This window comes from Diabrotica undecimpunctata, chromosome 8 (assembly GCF_040954645.1).
Source record: "Diabrotica undecimpunctata isolate CICGRU chromosome 8, icDiaUnde3, whole genome shotgun sequence".
NCBI classification, from domain to species: domain Eukaryota; kingdom Metazoa; phylum Arthropoda; class Insecta; order Coleoptera; family Chrysomelidae; genus Diabrotica; species Diabrotica undecimpunctata.
Genome location: NC_092810.1, coordinates 126,210,253 through 126,231,716, shown reverse-complemented (window position 1 = coordinate 126,231,716; position 21,464 = coordinate 126,210,253). Strand labels below are relative to the sequence as shown.

The 21,464-nt window shown below is 31.5% G+C and overlaps 1 protein-coding gene across 12 annotated transcripts in view; it reads left to right on the top strand.

Annotated features, from left to right (window-relative positions):
- Positions 1-21,464, top strand: part of LOC140447973 (G-protein coupled receptor Mth2-like) — a 347,198-nt gene that overhangs the window by 95,475 nt on the left and 230,259 nt on the right. For 2 of the 12 annotated variants that reach the window (XM_072540953.1, XM_072540951.1), the window contains exon 1: positions 6,431-7,218. The exons of 6 other annotated variants lie outside the window; for them this stretch is intronic. In XM_072540953.1, the coding sequence (XP_072397054.1) occupies positions 6,561-7,218 (658 nt within the window). In that variant the 5' untranslated portion in view covers positions 6,431-6,560. 4 more of the 12 variants (XM_072540950.1, XM_072540949.1, XM_072540965.1 and 1 more) reach the window with 4 other exon arrangements.

The following is a 21,464-nucleotide window of genomic DNA, read 5'->3' as shown; positions in this document are numbered from 1 at the left end:
TTGTTTCTCCTGCATATAATAATATTGGCCTAATTATGGTGTTATAAATGTTCATCTTAGTTTTCTTAGTCACTGTTTTGCTTTTAAGTAATCTTTTGTTTGAAACATAAGTTTTATCCGCTGCTAATATTTTTTCTTTTATTTCGGACTTCCTTTTTCTGATTTTGCTTATTGTAACTCCTAGGTATTTGAAGTATTCTACTTCTTCAAACTCAGATCTTCCTATTTTGATTTTTTCTGGCTTTTTCCCTAATCTTAATATTTTTGTCTTTTTTTTATTTAATCTTAGACCCATTACCTTCCCTTTCTCTTTTATTTCTTCTAGCATTTCTTATATTGTATTCCTGTTCTTTGCAATAATAGCAAGATCGTCTGCATATGCGATTATTTAACCACCTCTTGTTCTTAGATTTCCTTTATTTATATTTCGTGGTACACATTCTAAGGCTAGATGAAATAGCTTTGTTATAATTTATTATATTTATTATATTATTTCGTTATTTTAATGTTATATAATATATTTTTCCGTCGACCATCCATTTATGATTAATTTTAACACCCTCAAAATCATTGATTAATGACCCCTATTAATGAACGATTTTATTATATGCAACACAACATACATTGCTTGTATAAATTAATTTAACCACATTTAACGCTCTGTGATTGGCAGTGACCTGTGGTGTAGGCAACCAAACATATAGGTACCTATTTATATTCCCACTAAAAAATTATTTAAAATGACATAGGTAGCCGTTGTAAGTACTGTCTGTCATTGTATGTCATTATTTATCGTTAAGTAAATAAAAATTTAAACTAAGATATTTTTATTTCTGAAAAGTTCGGTCGACGGAAAAGTTTTGTAACGAACTCGTGAATTAAAATGGCGATTAAAAATTTCGAACATTAACGCGCTCGCTTCGCTCACGCGTTAAAATATCTCAATTGTTAATCGCCCTTATTAATACACTTGTTGGTTAAATAACTATTTTAAATCGAAAACGACTTGGTTAATTTTGATTTTTAAATATTTGTATGAAATAAAATAAAGTAAACTAAATGAAATTAAAAATATAAAAAATTCTAAAAAGATTATAAAAAATTATAAAGAATTATAAACAATATATATAGTAAATAAGAAGTATTCACTTCTGTCGGCACTCTCCAAATGCTACGTTCTTTTTTAATCTTTGTTTCTTGTTCTTTCAATGCACTCTATTCACCTATTTTCACTAGACTCTCGATATCTTAATCACTGTCGATAGAGGTCACAGCATAATTTTGAAAATTTGCAAGATTTTTGAGGACTCTGGATTGATTATTAAATAGATCCTAACGAAATTTAGCACACATTTAAGTTATATTATATAGTTTTTCTAGGCGGAATAAGAAGGCTGTAAATTATCTTTAAGGTGTCGAAAAAAATTTAAAGTAAAAAATTAATTTTTTGAACTTTTTTCCCAATTACTGCTATTTTTTTAAAACATAAACATATTACTACTACTTGTAGATTTATAACGTTTTCCGCCGTTTTCCGACTTCCAATCGCCACTTAGTCCGGTTGTTCCATAGGTCTTCTTCTATGGTCCTCTCTCTCAGTTCTTTATTTATTCCTTAGCTCCAACTTTTCCTCGCTCTACCTCGTTTTTTCTTTCCTTCTGGTTACCATTTTAATATTTCTTTTGGTATTCGTTGTTCATCCAATCTTTGTATGTGTCCGAACAAGATAAGTTGTTTTGTTGTTAGGTCATCTGTGATTGTTCGTTAGATTCCCATTAGTTCTCTAATGCGTTTATTGGTAATTCTTTCTCTTTTAGATCTTCCTGCGGCTCTTCTCCAAAAATCCATTTCCGTCGCTTTCAGCGTTGCCAGTGTTCTTTCTTTCAGTGGCCATACCTCACAGCTGTATAAAGTGATACTTTTTACTATAGTCTCATATCGTCGGTATACTGCGAAAACCAGATAAATGACAAATTTTAAAATATTGAGTTAAGTATACCAAAATTCTCAGCTTTTTCCGCTCTACATACAGGTAAAACCCAATAAATGATACGACTTACCATTCAGCAGATAATTTGTGTAATAAACAAATAAGTTACACCTAATCAACTTTTCATTTTAAAATAAAACAATATATCGCTACTTACTTCCATAAAATTAAAGTTCTGTTGCATGTAAAACAAAGTAAGCCCACATATATTATTATGCCGGACAACAATATATTTCTACTACTGCAAACCATATTCAGTAAAAAGGTGATAAGTGTCATTAATACATTTTACGTGTATGATTTATTAAAATTTCTCTTTCATATCGACTAGTAAAAACCTTTAAGTACACTTACTTCATTCTACCTGAAAACGGGTTGAGTTAAAATTTAGAAATGATTACTAAGCTAAACCCATAAATGATCTTTATAACACATACACAGATAGAATAACTGAAGACAGCAGTTCAATTCTTGATGATTCTGAGAACAATATAGTTTCAATGATGGAATCCATTTTTGATAGTGACTTTTCAGATGTAGACCCCACATATCAGCCAAGTGAAGAGGGATCGCTCTCTCTAGGAAGTCTATATGATTTACACACAGCTGTCTTTGATAACCTAAATGATGAGAAAAAAGATACTGAAATAGGTGCACCCACGAACAATTTAGTGTCAACTGAAATAGCTAGTTGGATATTAAATCTACTTCTTGACAAAGTATGGAAAGACGTTCGTCCACTAAAACGTTGGAGAAAAGTTAACCCCAAAGATTGGGTAATAAAGGTCGCAAAAAGGAGGCGTGCTTAGGGTTTGCCTTATGAAATAAAAAAAATACCATAGACCAGCAAAATTGACAAAACCAGTTAATTGTTCAGAGTGCTTTTACAAATGTGCCAGTTATTTCAGCGAAGATTACAGACAAAGACTATGTCGTGATTATTGAAAGTTAGAATATGTAGGCCTAAAACATTTTCTTATTGCACGTATTAAAACGGAGCCACCAAAGAGAGTCGTTGCAGTTCGTTGAAGTTTAAAAAACCACGTGCATTTTCCAAAAAGTGTTACTTTTCTTTGAATGGTCAAGACATACAGGTATGTGAGAAATTTTTTTGTAAGACACTTTGTATATCAGCGTCGTTAATACAGGATGTTGTAAGAAAAACTGATATTCTAGGCTGTTATGCAGATACGGATAAAAGAGGCAAGCATACACCGCCAAATAAAACAAGCAGTAATACCCGAAAAATCGTGAAGGCTCATATTGAGTCTTTTCCAACCATGGGCCCACATTATATTCGCCAAAGTTCAAAGCGTAGATATTTGGACAAAAATTTAAGTATAAGAAAAATGTACCAACTTTTTATAAATGATTGTGAGCAGAAGAAACTGGAAGGTGTTAGCGAAATTACATATCAAAGAATATTTTCTAACGACTATAATTTAAGCTTTTTTGTTGCTAAAAAAAATCAATGTTTAGTTTGTAATACATATGATAGGGCTAATCCAATTGACAAATCGGATTTAGAAGACAGTTACAGAGAACATCAGAGAAGAAAATAAGTATGTAATCTTAAAAAACAAAATGATAAGAAAAGATCTAATGAACAACGGGATTTTGTTTCAATTACTTTCGATCTACAGGCCGTACTACAGATTCCAAGTGGATTGACTGGAAAACTATATTATTCTCGAAAATTATGTGTCTACAATTTGTGTGTATATGAAGCCGCATTACCAAATGCAGCTTACTGTTTTGACTGGTCAGAAATTAACGGTAGACAAGGAAGTTCTGAAATAGGAAGCATTATACTCCACTACTTATCAAAATGTGTTCCAGAATATGTAAGTGAAATAAGTTTATTTTCTGATACCTGCAGAAGACAGAATCGTAATCAGCATATTTCAGCCTTACTATTATGGGATGTTCAAAACATAGACCATTTAAATATTATTGAACACAAATTTTTAGAGTCTGGACATTCCTATATGGAAGTTGACTCTATGCAGAGTAATATCGAAACCGCTAAAAAACACAGATCTATCTATGTGATGCCAGATTACTTGTCTGTTTTTCAAAATGCAAGAGGAACTAAAAATATCAAGGTTGATGATAAAAAAGTATGTATAGAACCATACAAATGTAAAGAAGTTAAATACTACGACTTTTATGATTTAAAAAATTTGTCACACACTTTAATTAAAAACCGGACAAAAGACCAAAACAGCGAAAAAATAATGTGGTTGAAGATAGAAATAATGAGATGCGTGAAAGGAGGGACAAACAGAATCTATTTTAATTATGACATGTCAACAAGCTTCAATTATTTCCTTACTGATACTGCACGGCAGTCAAAAAGAAAAAAGCACGCCAAGTTATCAACTAATACAAGCAATCTTGAAGAACGTAAACGACTTTATGATGTACATTTGCCAATTAGCATAGCAAAAAAGAGAGATTTGGTACAGCTATGGGATAAGGGAGTGATACCAGAGGAATATCACGGGTGATATCGTAATTTGAAAACGGGAAATGATGTAACAGACATCTTGCCAGAGCCTGCTTTCAGTGACGAATCGGACGAGGAAGCCTCATAATAATAATATTGTTATTATTATATTCGAAATAAATTCGATTTTTTCTATAAAACTGCCTGTCATTCATATAAATAATAACTATAACTACACACAGATGTTAACAAAATTTTCAGGGAAAACCAGTTAAATGTCATAAATATCTACTAATACCTTAAAACATTGCTATTACCTAGTAAAAGCCTCATATCTCGATCACAAAACTGGAAAATATTATACTTGGTTTATTATATTTGTGTTAAATATGTTATTTGAAGAGTAATTGATTTATTTAGATTTACAGGTAAAACCAGGTAAATGATAGCATTTCCAACTTAAATTTAGGATTAGTCAGATAGGTGCCTTAACTTTTTCAAACTAATGATAGAATATCATTTCAGATATATGCATCTTTCACTAGAATACCTAATATCAAAAACAGGCTGACTGCTTAATTCACAATAAAAAACTAAACTTTAAAAACGTTTTTTCTCGATTTCGGTATTCCGACATTTACCTGGTTTTCGCAGTATACCGACGATATATCCTCTTTTTGACGTGACAACGTCTTAAATTAGGTTGTGGCTCGGAGTCACTCATGAAAAAGTGTAACGCCCGCTCACGTCTGTTACGATGAGTCACCGAACGAGAGAGAGGCACGCCGGACCGGCGAATGCCTTGCGTCTCAATCCCACTCAAACATGATCGGTCCGCTGGTGCGATGCTATTTCTAATATCATCATCCTATCCTCAACAAAATCACTCAAATAGAAATTAGTTAAGTTTAAGTTTACATGTACAATGTTTTAGTAAACAAAATATATTTCTATAGTTAAAATTTGTGCAATTCTTATTTTCATTCAATTCCTTGTTCCTATTGTGCAATTTAATAATATTCATATCAATAAATATTCTACCGAGAAAAAGACGTTGTCACGTAAAATCTTCGCCCGTAAAACCGACTTTGCAGGCAACCGATTTTTTTATTTTCTTTGCTGATGGATTGGTCCCATAAAATGCTGTTTAACATTTTGGCCGCTTTTCTCCCTGACGTATTTCTCTCTCTTATGGCTTTGTCTAATGTTCCATCTTGTGAAATAGTGATTTAGTATAGCAGTGCTTTATCGTGGTGTTATCGTCTATAATCGTCTATATCGTTTATAATATGAGATCCTTTTGTTCTACTCGAGTCATTATTACTTCATCGTCTGCAAAGTTAAGCGTATACACCATAGTGTTGGTGAGAGGTATCCCCATTGTCCTGCATTTTTGTTTTCATCTTAGCAAGCAAAAAATAATAAACATTCCATTTTCAATTTCTAGCGATTTTTTTTTAAATTCCGTTAAATAAAAAATTAAGCACAAGGTTTGCGACTGGTGCATATCGTGATTATTGTACAAGATACATCCTAAAGTGATTCTAGCAAAAAATAGAGTCCTGTGATAAATGTCCAATTCAAAACAGATTCCTCCTGGACTATTACCAATTTGCATCGTGTCGAATATTATCAACATTTTAATGACTTCGAATTTTATGAATTAAATATAAGTGTTAATTGTAACAAGATTTGTAATAGTTAAAAATATATTTCTAACATAATATTCACACTACATAAACCAAACAATGATTTGTTCCAGAGCATACCCACTAGGAAAACAAATAACTGAAGTTTTTTGTTTTATCAACAATATTTACGTAAAGAATTTTCAGGTTAAAATTAGAAAATTCTATAGGATAGGATCGTGTTTTATTCTCAAATATTCTAAAAATTCATACACTATTAAATTCTTGTTCATAAGCTTCACTTGTGTTAATCAAGATGTTGAAATCAATATTTTTTGCCTGTTCTTTTGTAACAAATGTTTACTCAAATAATCTAATTTCAAAGCGTAGTGAAAATGTCGAATTTAGTGATAAAGTGCATAAATCTTTGGACAATTTTTATAATTTTTCCACGAATATTTGGAAATGCAGTTCGGAAAAATGTGTGAGCAACATGTACTGTCATCAGAATCAAAATGTACTGTGTGAACATAGTATTAGCGATGACCATAAAGTGATTTCCTTGCCTAATTACTGCAAGGAAGTAATACATATATCATATAGTGATAGTGTCGAGAGATTTCAAAATCAGTTGTATATAAAACAAAAAAAAATGTATTTAAATATGAACGAACTCTGTGTTTTGACGGGAACTGATAAATTTTTGTCGTTGTGTGTTCGAAAATCGAATGTAAAACGTTTTAGTAATAATGGCACCGGTTTTAAAAATAGTGAATTACAAAATCAACAGAATTCAAATATTAAATACAGAAAGTGTTGTAAAGACGGTGAAGTAATTTTAAAAAAACCGTGTTTCTACATGGGCCAAAATTTTACAAAACTTTTTAATTCTAAATTACAAAAACTTTCTAGAAATGATAAATATTATCACGAAGATCTTAAGTGCAGATCAAACTTTACGAAAGCAAGGATTGAGGATTTTAAATTTACCCCCAATGGTTCAATTTTCTGGGAGTCCGGTGATTATTATATCGATCAAAATTTGTTCTGTGTTGAATTGTATACTGTGGACAAGACCAATTATTTCCTGCATGCCCTGGTCTGCGTTTCTGAAACCGAGATCACAAACAGCTACCAGATGCCAGTATGGGGTATGTTGTTTCGTTATTCTAACGTCCGCTTGATTTTCATACAAATCCATTATCATAACTTCATTTGCAATAAAAATAATATTATACAGCGATAACGACAATTTAGTACAGAAATATTTCTAAATCTAACATGAAGAATGTTTCTGGGGTACATTAAACTAATATTTGAAGTCCCAAATTAGCTGTGTTCAGTTATACTTTTTTTGAAATTTTTATTTGTCTGACCTATATACACTTTTGGATATATACTATAAAATTATTTAACATAATTTTCGACTTATTCAGTTAGAATTTTATTTGGTATATAATTTCTAATTTTTTAGAATTATTTTTAATTTAAGTAGTTTTAATTAATTTTTATTTTATTTCATTTTCATTTTTTTTAACTTTCTCTTTATTTATAATTTCTAATAATATTACAATAAGTCAATTGTGTAATTATTTTACAAGTTACATATAGTATTTTTCATATAAAAATACGTGCACGTCATTCAAGATTTACGACGTCAGACCCCACAGCGTTGCCAAAACATCAGAATAGTTAGTAAGTGAGGAATTTTTAAAATGTCAACTATTTGTCAACTTTACTTTTTGGTATCTGGATCCGACTACAGTTTTTCTGCCCAATATCGGGCTACCTATACACCCTTTGTATTTGCGAGCCATAAATCATCGAGGGTGCACTGAGATGAGCAAAGTCTACATACTCTCAGGTACTCCACGTTCTGTATTTCCCCACATTCACAAAGTGCGTCGCTGTCTGCCTTAACTATTTGTCAAACTATTATATTAACAGTAAATACAATTAGTTTTAAGATTACTGCAACACACTAAAATACATAAGAAAACATTTTAATACAAAATTATATATTCTAAATTTTAAACTTACCTCTTTTCGAGCATTAATAGTAAAAACGTCCCGCCATTATTTCTTGTTCAAAATAATCTATCGTATATGGAAGCTTATCAGCTTTATACAGACTATTTAGTTGTTTTGGCATAGCACAATCACAATACACAACAATAATTAGTTTTTAAAGCTATTAATCTAAATTTAATATGTATTTATAAATACAATTTATTAATAATATAATATAGTATGATCAAATTGTGTAAGAAATCAAAACATAAACAAAATTCTTACTCTAAAAAAGCGGCACCACTTTAAACAATTTTGCCACACGCTGAACTGTCAAAAAATTTGAAGTATTCCAGTATCAGTTCCGTACAATTGTCTAATATATTTAATTAAAATTATTATTTTGTGGAATATTAGGCTTAAAGAGTTATTTCATAAAATTTATATTATTAATAATAACAAATGTTTTTGGTTATATAATAAACATAATTCTAAAATTCCTAATATAATGATGATTACATTTTTCTGATTATTATACCATGTTGACGCCTATGAAAGATCGAGCAGTTCCGTATGGGTTTCGTATTATTAGCTGTGTTAGGAAAATTTGAGCTCTAAGGTTGACGTTCTGGAAATTTTAAATATAAGTGTCGTCACTTTATATAAATTGTGACGTGCCCGCATTTTTATATGAAAAATACTATACAAGAAGTTGTCCTATGACAATTTCCTATTTATATTTTAATTTCAACAGAAATTATATGTAAATTTGAGATCTACACAAAGACTTTAAAAATGACTTAGTTTGGAAATCTTGTTGAAAGATCACTGAAAGTGTGTCACTTTAGTCTTCGATTTGGCAGTGGCCTCATAAGGTTCATTGCAAGTTTGTTAGGATGGTTTTTAAGCCGCAGAGCATATTTTTCTGAGCAATTTGTGATCTTTTCTCTAACAGTCTTGACTTGAAGGTCATGCGTAATGAACTAATTAGGTGCATTTGTAATGATGCCTAGGACTTGTGATTAAAACCTCTTCAAGATATCCACATTGGACCTGGACGCTGATCCTCACAGCTAGATCACGTAACTCCATACTGGTTTTAAAACTGATTTATACCTTTATACACTTATACACTTTATACACTTGTACACTTATTCTGTGATTTCATTGTGCAGGTATTGTTCTTTAGTTTCCAACGGTCTGGTTAGTGTTAACTGCCAAGCTGTCTTTTGTATTATTTAAGTAAATTGTTTAACAACTTCGTCTACATTGCAGTTACTTTTCAGGGGTATTTTTGTATCTAATTTGTTATCAATAATATTTCGAAAATTTTTTCAATTCGCGCATTTATTACGTAGGAATGGTGGATTTTCCTTCTCAAAATTTTTTATGGATATCGTAAATCGTAACCATGATAGGAGAGTATGTAGTTGGATGACAATTCAATGCAAGATTGTATTGTTTAAAGTTCGGGTGGAATTCCCTTTGAGACACAAAAATATACCAAGTCTGAAGTTCTGTTGGGATCAGTCTGCCAGTATGTAGATTCACCTGTTGATTATATCGTCAGTGCAATGCCACACCCATAAATGCGCAAAATGAGCAGATGTCTGACTTTTAAACTTTCAATTAGTTGCCAAAATTCAGGATTTAATACGACATTTTTTTGTACTTTTATTAACAGATGTTTTAGTTATATTTTAAAAATATCAAATTTACGAAAATTTCCATCAATTTTCGAAAAAAGTTACATTCATGATTGTGGCATAGTAGATTTTGTAATAAAATGCATATACGTGAAATTATATCAACCTTTATTATGGTAAAAGTGGAACAAAAAGAACTTTCTAATATTGAAAACTACAAAAATAGAAATAATAATATACTAAAACACTTATATTATATTTTGGAATAATTTAAGTATCGTCTGAATCCTCGCTTTCATTTGGCTTCGACAAATTGTCTCTTATATTTTTATTGGCATTTATAGAATTATAACAGTTATGATTCCCCTTTGAAATAATTGTTAAATCGTAACATATTTTCTGCAGATCTTTATATTTATTAATCGCAATTGGCAACTGCTTATCATAAGCTTTGTTTAAGTCAACGTTTTTTGGTCGCCCACGACTTTTCATGCTGTTTACTTGTTGAAATTCATCTACAATTTTTTTATAGAACATTGTCACCACGGCATCGTTTTTAATGTATCATAATCAGCAAACTTGTTGTATGGGAATTTTGTTCACTTTATAGTTCTGTATTCCAAAGAATTTAAAATCAAAGATGTCATCCAACATTATGAATCTGACTTCAAAAGGACGTGGATGTATTTGAGCAGTTCTTATCATCTAAGCCCATTATCTGGTGAATAAACAAAAACATATTATTTTGATTTCGTTTCGATTTTCGAGTGGAGTAAATCACACTCCATCTTCTTATTCAAAAAACTTGTGATCAATAATAATTTTTAAGTTAGTGTGATCAGTAAGAAGGTTTAAGCACATAGCAGCAAAATGTGAATTCTTTTGTTGCTCGCCACTCCCGTCCGACATCATTCGAACCTTAGTAATGTTTGGTTGATTGATAATGTAATTGTAAATATACATAGATATCTCGTTTGACCCCTTTTCCTTGGGTTTCGTCCCAAAGGTAACAGATTCCGTATTGATTCCCCAAGTTGTAGACAGTCAGGTTGTAAATAGCCAAATTTCGCATGTAAGTGGATTTCTGGTGTCTTTTTCTTCCATATTATTCTTATTCCCTTAAGTACCTTTTTGCCATTCATCTAATCAAGCCAGTAATTCATATTTCGTATTGCGATCATTTTTCAGCATCATTAAACTTAACTTTAAATGTAATGTTATAAACTAAAATGAGTTTAAATCAAGAAAGTTTTGCGATTATGAATCATATTAAAAAATTCTCATACGCTATATCAACCGCACTTTTTATCTGTCTTCCTTTCAATGGGAATATTGTTTATTTTTTAAATCATAAACCACTTCCCTGAATATTTGTCATATATGACTTTGCCGGACTTGTTGTTAGACTACTGGTTAATTTGTAATATTATTGATTTCAAATTGACTGATATTTTAAGTTTGGAACAATTAAACCATTAATACTTACGTTCGTTCCGTTATATATTCCTCTAAGTTTACCTTATTTAGTTGATTTTAATTTGTAACCATTTGCAATTGGTACAAAACTTGTTTTATGTAAATTTGTTACATCAATAATATGGTTCACAAGTTTATCTGATAAAAAAATTTGAGTACAACCTGAATCTAAAACAAAATTTACCTCATTATGTGCCCCACAGTTCATTGCAGGATAAACTGTCTCTTCATTTTGCATCATTTCTTCGCCGCTACTAACACCACTGGACGTTTTCTAGTTTTCAACTTCATTAATGAAATTTATCGCAATAAAACCCAATTTTTCTTCTACATAACCTGCACGCTCAGAGTTACTTCTATTTGTATTGGCACTTCTATAAAATCCATGTCTTCTGGAACTACTACTTCCTCTACTCCGGTTAGAAGTTCTGCCTCTACAGTCATATGATTTATGGCCCATTTTACCACATTTGAAGACTTTAATATCACTTACTTTGAACGCTGCCTCATTGCTCATATTAGCTGATTTGTTTTTATTAAATTTCTTCAGATCTCCATCCAATAATCTAGATTTACCGATCTCCATAGTTACCTAAGTGTTTAATGTTTCTACTGCATACTAAAAGAACATGACATACTTTGTCTGATTCATCTAACTTACTACCTACACTTTCCAGTTCTCTTAAAATTTTGTCAAAATTCATAAAATGGTCTTCCAGTTTTTGATCTCTTTTACACTTCAAAGTAAATAGCTTCTTTTTTAATGTAAGCTTGGTAAATATACTTTTTCTTTCGAATACGTCTTTAAGTGCTTTTGATGAATTGAGACGCCAAATATATATAATTAAAACGGCGAAAGGAATATAATTCGTCAAAGTTTCCGTGTATGAATTGGTATCGATAAGCTGTTATAAGGGTATTTATGTATGCTCTAGGTCTTCAGACTACAGTCGGGAAGATGCACACTAAAAACTCGTAGCAAAGCTCTTGCTGAAATTTGTAAATCTTTTACACAATTCGTACAGCTCAAAAAGACAAAAAACGATAGTCGTTTTCGTTTAAGGCTACCAAAATAGGTGACGCTATTTGCAGCATTACACTAGAATAGTGAAAATACCAGGACACATTCGCTGTCTTTCCGTGTTTGAGTTTGTATCTTCCCGACTGTCTATAGTCGTAGGGCATACAGAAATAACGTTAGAACAGTCTATTGATACCAACTCATACACGGAAAGTTTGACAAATTGTGTTCCTTTCGCCATTTACTTTTATATATTCGGCGTCTCAATTCACACACACACACACACACACACACACATATATATATATATATATATATATATATATATATATATATATATATATATATATATATATATATATTCGTATGACTTTACACATTGCGGTTTTACATTAAAGAAACATAATGACAATAACAATAATAAATAATAAAACACAAACATAGAACATATAAAATAAAAATTATTAAAGTCGAAGGTTACAGCCTCGAAGCCAATCTCTTCCCTTGGGAGTGAGTTGGTGGATTTCTTAAAGACTGCCAGCGAACTTGGTGGCTGGGCACTCGAAGACGATGTGGTTGATTGTTTGTTCAACAGCGCTGCATTTGTCACATCCCGGACTGGCACTTATACCCCACTGGTTCAGAGACTTGTTACAAACTCCATGACCAACTCGTATTCTATTAAGGTTGCACCATTCACGACGAGGAAGAGAAAAGCCGTCTGGTTTAATTGTAGGGTTTTCTATGAGATTAGCATTTCTCATATCTGGATTCCATTCGCCCATCCAGTGCTCCTCAGTAGTGAAATCAGCCAATCTTGTAGCAGTTCTAGTAGGTGGATGTCTGGATTTCAGTCTTAACTCTCTTTGGTCCAGCTCAGCGATGTCTGTATTTATCGGTAGTGCTGGGTTTTGTTGGCATTTTTGAACTAGGGTGTTGAGTGCGGCTAGTCGTCTTGTTGCTGGTGGAGCGATGTTGCTTAAAACTGGAAGCCATTGGGTTGGTGTGGGCTTTATAGTTCCCGTTATGTGCCTTATTGTTTGGTTTAACTGGGTATCTATGACGTTTGTGTGATGACTGTTTAGCCAGACAGGAGCGCAATATTCTGCAGTAAGATATACTAAGGACAGCGCGCTCATTCTGATGACCTCTGCATAAGACCCCCATGATGTATTTGCTAATTTCTGAATAATGTTATTACGGGTCTTTATTTTTGCTGAAGTGTTTTCCAAATGCCGTTTAAAAGTTAGGGTACGATCTAGAGTTACACCGAGGTATTTTGGGTTCGAACTGTGCTTTAGAATGGTTCAATCGCATTCTATGTTTAGTCTGTAATTTGTCTTGTGGTTGTTAAGATGGAAAGTTACTTCAGTCTTCGATGGATTTGGTTGTAGGCCCCATTTCTTAAAGTATCTGTTAACAGTGTTCAGATCTGCTTCAATGGTGGATTCGGCGATTTTTATGTCTTCTTCTTGAGCACCCAGAGCCATGTTATCGGCATAAGTAAATTGGCGCGAGGTGGTAGTTGGTACATCTGACGTATAAATATTAAAAAGAAGAGGAGACATAACTGTTTACTTACTGTTTTTCCAATTTAGGTTTACTTGGAAAAGTCTGTCACTTAGCATTTGGTTTATCCAACTGTTAAACGAAATAATAATAAAACTCCATGATGTCAAAAATAGTCATAATAGTCCACAGTGTCAAAACATTTCATATATATATATATATATATATATATATATATATATATATATATATATCGACGTGCTCTCCTTTAGAGGCCAATAACTGGTGCTGTTACCCTATTGCCATTTTAATTGGAATAAGCCACAATTGAAGTTTAAAATAAAATTATTGATGTTTCAATAAACTTATTTTAAAGTTCAATTGTGGCTTATTCCCATTAAAATAGTAATTACTTTAAGATTCCACACGAAAATAGCTTGAGAACAATATTGATAAAAAATAATACAAATAAAGTTTTGGATAATTTATTTTTTTTACAAATATATATATATATATATATATATATATATATATATATATATATATATATACATCGGTTTAGAACGTCTTTCGACGTTGTCCGATACCTAAACACCATCTCTTCCTATCTTCGCAGTCGTTTGTTGTTAAATTTCTTTCGCTCGTGGACTTGTTTACGCCGTGCTGCCATTGTAATCTGGGTCTTCCTCTTTTCCGTCTACCTATCGGTTGCCATTCTACTACTTTTTTGGAGAGTCTTGTTGCTGGCATCCGTTGAACATGCCCATACCACCTTAATTGTTTCTTCTCTATATCTTGAGTTATATTTCCTTCTATTCCCATACGTTGTTTTATTACATCATTTCTGATTCGGTCTCGTCTGGAAATACCTAAAGATCTTCTCATTACATCCATCTCTACTGCTTCTATTCGCTTTTTGTTCTTTTCACTAATTCTCCATGTCTCAGCGCCATAAAGAAGAGTAGTTTTAATCATGGTCTCATATATATTAAATTTTCTTCTTTTCGTTATCTCTTTACTCCACAGTATACCATTGAGACATCCTAAGACTTTCTTTGCTGGAATGATTCGTTTTTCTATTTCCCGTGTATCAGTTCCTGTATTGTCAAAGGTAACACCCAAGTAGTCATAGCTCTGATAGCAGGAAATATGTTGTCCGTTTTCGAGGTCTATGTTATCTGACTCGTTTCCAATACAAAGATATTTGGTTTTTGTTGTATTGACATTCATTTCCCAGTCGTTATATTCTTCTATCAGTTTTCTAAGCATGTACTGCATGTCTTCCCTGTCGGTCGCTAGCACTACCTGGTCATCAGCAAACTGGAGTGTATATATACATTCATTGCTAAGCTCTATACCTATCCTATGCACCTTTCTTTTCCATCTTTCCAATGCCGCTGCAACATATATCTTGAATAAGGTTGGTGAGATACAGCATCTCTGTCGCAATCCTTTTGTAACCAGGAATTCTTCCGTTAGATATTTTCCTGTTTTTATCTGTGCCTTTGAGTCTCTATATAGTTCTTGTACAGCATTTATCAATGTGTGGTTGATGTTAGATCTTTTCAACGTTGTTCACAGTTTTGTTAAGGGGATGTTGTCATATGCTTTTTGCAGGTCTACAAAAGTAATATGAGTTTCTAGATTCTTAGCCGATCTTTTTTCTATTATTTATTTAAAACAAAATACGTTCTCAGTGCATGATCTTCCTGCACGGAACCCGCTTTGTTCTTCCTCTTCATTGTGCTTATATTCTTCCTCGATCATATTTCTCAAAATTCGTCCATACATTCTGCTCAGGGTGCTGGTTACCGATAATGTCTGTTACAAATAATGTCTAATAAAATGTTCGGTAGGGTTGCTAATTTACGAAAAATGCACTATTTTTTCCAAGATGGCGACAGGGGGACAACAGTGGCGACCTCACAAACTTAACAATATTATTATATAACAAAATAAACAACATTATTTTAAAAGAGTTAACATTTTGTGTAATGCCCATTAGAACACAAAACAATTTTTGGTTTTTAGTTGAAATTAATAAGAAAGGTGTAATATTTCTCCTAATACTGCTATTAGAATAATTATCTATAACATACAACACTAATTTACAAGAGATAACATTTATACACAATGCAATAACTCAGAAAATAAAAATAGATTTTTAATTACATTTTCCGTCATTTCGACCCTACTGCGACCCTCATTAGTATAATTACTTGTACTACCTAACATATTACAAACGGTTGTTTTTGGTAGTAAATCACTGATTTTTGACCCAAACTATTCGAAAATACGGAAAATGTTTAGAGTTTTATATGTATTTGTGATATCCGAATTATTTTTAACGATTTGTGCGACATGTCCAAAGTTTCTAAGTGTAAATATTACTGATGGCTATAAAGAGGGCGAGAATATAACACAAGATGGAATCACGTTTAGTTCTCAAAACTATTTTGTGGAAAATTCAAACATTTACGGTTGCGTTTGTAATATTAAAAATTGTGTGAGAAAGTGCTGTGAAAATCATTCATATCTTAATAATGGTGTATGTAGTTTTAAAAATGGATCACAAGATGAAGATTTTGTTTTTTATAACTTAACACAACCGTACGGCAAACTCGTACCGGACCAATTCATTATTCATGGAAGATCTTGTGAGTCCAAAATGTTACAAATCAGGTTGGATGGTGAGTTTTACCTTCAAACAAATGGATCTTTATATGGTTTAGATTTGTCGGATAAGTACATTATGTACTCTACTCTTAACTATTGCTTGGATTTTTCATCAGATGAACAGAGGATTCAAGCATTAATTTGTATTTCTGAAAAGGAAGCAGATGACGTTGATATTTCCAGAACAATAGGTATGCATTAAAATTATTTATTTTCAAATAACATTATTGGTTTCTATTGGTTAGAAATAAACCTATCTTCTTCGTCTTTCTATAGCATGCCCGATTATCGAGCATTGTTTATCAAATTGGCTATATTAATTTTATTGCCAACAATTCTGATCAAATCAGATGCAAAGGATCTTTTAAAATATTCCCTCGGGTTTCTAAGCCGTTATGTCCTTCTCTAACCTCTTTTTCCGTCTATCTTACTGTGTATTATGAAATGGAGTACATTATTGCTAAGTAAAGCACAGCGCCCTTCAAATGTTCCTATACTCCAAAAATCTTCATCTCGTTTCAACATTTACAGTATTATTTTCTTGAACATGGACAAGAGTCATCTTCATTGAACTTTTTAGGTATTACAGTTTTGTTTCTTGCCGAAACATATTTTTGGTTACAATTTGCAAACTTTTTTCTGTCTGGTTTTCATTGATTTAGTGTTTTTCTTGATCTTCCGCGTTTCTTTTTGCCATCATTTTTTGTTATATTTAAATAAATTTCCATATCCCCTTGGCCTCTCGTGTCTTCTGCAGAATCAAAGTTTGTTGAAATTTTTGAATTCCCAGGTTCGCTAATAGCCTTCCTTTTAAAATATACATCCTCTAAAATAAAATAAGAGTTTTAGGCACTTACTTAAAACATCCACTTTTAATATATTATTACGAAGTAAAAATGTTACATTTACAAAACATTTTTTACAACTGCTATAAAAAATAAATTTTGCGTTATAGTGCAGTTAGTAAAAAAAATCTAACCCCACTACCCCAATAACGTAGCTAATTTTAAACTTGATATATTTATATTTCTGTATGTGCAAGTATATAATATGGGCAGCTATCACAGATCCAAATTAGTTTAACTGCCGTTAGTTGTTAATATTAAATAAAAGGTTTATTACATAAAATTTTATATCTACTGTAAAATTTTAAGTCAAAATAAATTTATACGTACCTCGAATAATAAAAATTATAGTCACTGAAGTAAGAACACCAAGTTTGTGATATTTTTCTTTAAAATATTATACCAACAACCTAAATAACAACAATCTGTCGCACTCCTTTTTTAAAAAGGGATACAATATTTTGCTGACCAGAATTTTGACTATCAAGCAACAGTTCCAATATTTTATATAATGAACAATATGTTTCGTTATTTGATAATGCAATTTTTTTTCGGCATCTATAATACCAACATACGAGTAATCGCAAAACATATTATAATATTACCTTTTCGGTACACTATCTGTGATAAAAGGAATTTTAAAATTTCTCGAGATGACAACACAGAAAATTCACAGTTTTAAATAATATACTTTCGTATTTTACCATTAAAGATAAAGCTTCTAGTTTGGTGCAATTTTATTTATTTAAATAAAATTGTAATGTTAGTGTAATTACAAATTTCTCGTCTTTTAATAAGTCAAAATAAAGATTTGTTCAATTTAATATTTTGCATTTGGTGCACACAATGAAAAGACGCTTACAAAGATTTGCAACAAGCGTCTAACCCACATATAATGAAAACATGGGTTAAACTATTTTTACAAATTTCTGTTTTCATATTATTTGATCAATGTGGTTTAGAACTTAGTTCACCAACGCCTACATGAGTATGGATATGGCTTATATCATTTTTACTTGATGTAGTATGCATTTTGATGGAAAGTTTGACAAGTCTAACCTCATTTTTAAACAAATGTGGGTTGGACGGTTGTTGCAAAACACCGTCCATATAATGATGCTGCATTATAGTATTTTTCATATAAAAATGCGTGCACGTCACAATTTGTATTAAGTGATGTCACTTATATTTAAAATTTCCAGAACGTCAACCTTAGAGTTCAAATTTTCCTAACACAGCTAATAATACGAAACCCATACGGAACTGCTCGATCTTTCATAGGCATCAACATGGTATAATAATCAGAAAAATGTAATCATCATTATATTGAGAATTTTAGAATTATATTGATTAAATAACCAAAAATAATTGTTATTATTAAAAATATAAATTTTATGAAATAACTCTTTAAGTCTAATAATCCACAAAATAATAATTTTAATTAAATATATTAGAGAATTGTACGCAACTGATACATGAATACTTCAAATTTTTTGATAGTTCAGCGTGTGGAAAAATTGTTTAAAGTGTTGCCGCTTTTTTAGAGTGAGAATTTTGTTTATGTTCTGATTTCTTACACAATTTGAACATAATATATTATATATTCATAAATTGTATTTATAAATACATATTAAATTTAGACCAAAAGCTTTAAAAACTAATTATTGTTGTGTATTGTGATTGTGCTATGCCAAATCAACTAAATAGTCTGTAGAAATCTGATAAGTTTTCATATAAGATAGATTATTTTAAACAAGAAATAATGGCGGGACGTTTTTAATATTAATGCTCGAAAAGAAGTAAGTTTAAAATTTAGAATATATAATTTTGTATTAAAATGTTTTCTTATGTATTTTAGTGTGTTGCAGTAATCTTAAAACTAAGTGTATTTACCGTTAATATAGTAGTTTGACAAATAGTTGACGTTTTAAAAATTTCTCACTTACTAACTATTCTGATGTTTTGGTAACGCTGTGGGGTTTTGACGTCGTAAATCTTGAATGACGTGCACGCATTTTTATATGAAAAATACTATAAGTATGTATTGAAAAAGGTGATAAAAGAACAAATATCTCTTCCTCAGTGTCACTCTTCTATTTTATATATCTCTCATCGTAATATTAGGCTTATACAAAATTTTTTGGTATATTTAAAAATGACTAAAAGAAAAATTTAGGATAAAATGTGTAATATAAATGTATAAATCTAGCTCTGTTCCCTCTGTCTATCCTTATATTATACAGGGTGTTTCATAAAGGTATGTCATAAATTAAATCACGCATTCCGGGGACAAAAATAAATTGATTGAATCCAACTTACCTTAGTACAAAAGTGTACACAAAAAAAGTTACAGCCCTTTGAAGTTACAAAATAAAAATTATTTTTTTGCATTATCTCCTAAACCACTTGACATTTTGTAATAAAAATGAACGCATTACTTTCTTGTTCTGAAAGCATTTTTTATACAAAAGAAACAACAAAATCTAAGCGCACGGAAAAATTTTAAGGGGGGTGTGCAACCCTAAATCCCCCCAAACTATTAAGTACGTTCAAATCAAATGAATTTTGTGTTCATTAGTTTAACACATTATTTTTAAAAAATTTTTGCCTTATCACTTTTTTCAAAAAACAGTTTTTATTGAGTTACGGCCCTTTTCATTAACCTTTAAAAAATTACGTACAACTAAATAAATGGCTTAAATGAATTAACAAGTACACAAAATGTCTATAACCTCTATAAATATGATATTACAATAAATGTTCAAAATGACCCCATTTTCTTCAATACAGATTCGGTATCGTTTTAATAATAAAATTTTCAAATGTGTTTTAGTGACGTAATGTGTGACATAATTATACGCGAAACCAATCGAAAAGCTAATGGCGTTTGTGAAAAGTATAATACTGAAAACCCTGACAAACCTGGAAAAGTTTGGAAGTCACTCACAGCAGAAGAATTTGATGCATATGTAGGTATTCTTATTACAGCAGGAGTACGGCATTCGAATTCAGAGCACTCGAAAGATTTATGGAAAACAGACACTCATACTTTGCCAGAGCATCCAAAGCATCAGCAGATTTCTACGGTTTGACAATGACAAAAAGCGTGCAGAACGTTTGCAAAATGATAAAGCTGCAGTTATTACAGATATATTCCATGTTTTCAATGATAATTTACGTCGTAACTATGTACCGTCGGATTGACTTACTGTGGATGAACAGTTATTTCCTTTTAGAGGTAGGACACATTTCACGCAATACATGCCAGCAAAACCTGCCAAGTATGGCATCAAGGTTTGGTGGGTTTGTGATGACGATAATTCGTATCCACTTACTGGACAAATTTATATCGGAAAAAATTCAACTGGACGTGAAAGTAATCAAGGTGAACGCGTAGTAAAAAATTTGTGTTATCGATACAAAAATTCTGGACGAAACATAACAATGAATAGTTTTTTCATAACTCTTCCACTAGCCCGTCTCCTGTTGTCTTGGAATTTATCATTAGTTAGTACTTTGAAAATAAACAAACCATATATTCCACAAGAAATGCTGAATTCGCCAGAGCGTGAGCCTGAATCGACATTACACGGATTCAGTGCAGATCGTGTTACCATTTGTTCATATGAGCCAAAAAAAGAAAGAAAGGGTTATCTTGCTGTCAACAATGCATGACTACGATAATGTAAGTGGCTCAAAAAATAGACCTAAAATAATTCTGTTCTATAATAAAACTAAAGGAGGCGTAGACAACATTGAGAAAATGGTTTCTCATTATTTCACTAAACGCAGAACTTTGCGTTGGCCAGTAGCTTTCTTTTACAATATCCTAGACGTAGCTTGCCTAGCAACCTATATAATTTATATAGAGAATAATCCTCAGAGTTCTACTGAAACTAGTAAGCGTAGACTTTTTCCATAAGACTTAGGGAAACAATTAGTGATGCCTGCAATTTCTGCTAGATCTAAAGTACCAAATGTATATCGAAATTTTTCATCAAGGTCGGGAATTAACTGTATTCTACCTACAGATTCAAGTAATATAGCAGAGTCATTACCTCTTCGAGATTCCACTGGACGTCTAAAAATTGTTGTAAATTGCTACATTTGTATGTCTTTAGCGAAAAAGCGGCTAAGAAAGTCACGAAAATCATGTAATGTGTGTAATCGTCCACTATGTAACGAACACTCAGTAAATATAAGTAAGTGCGGAC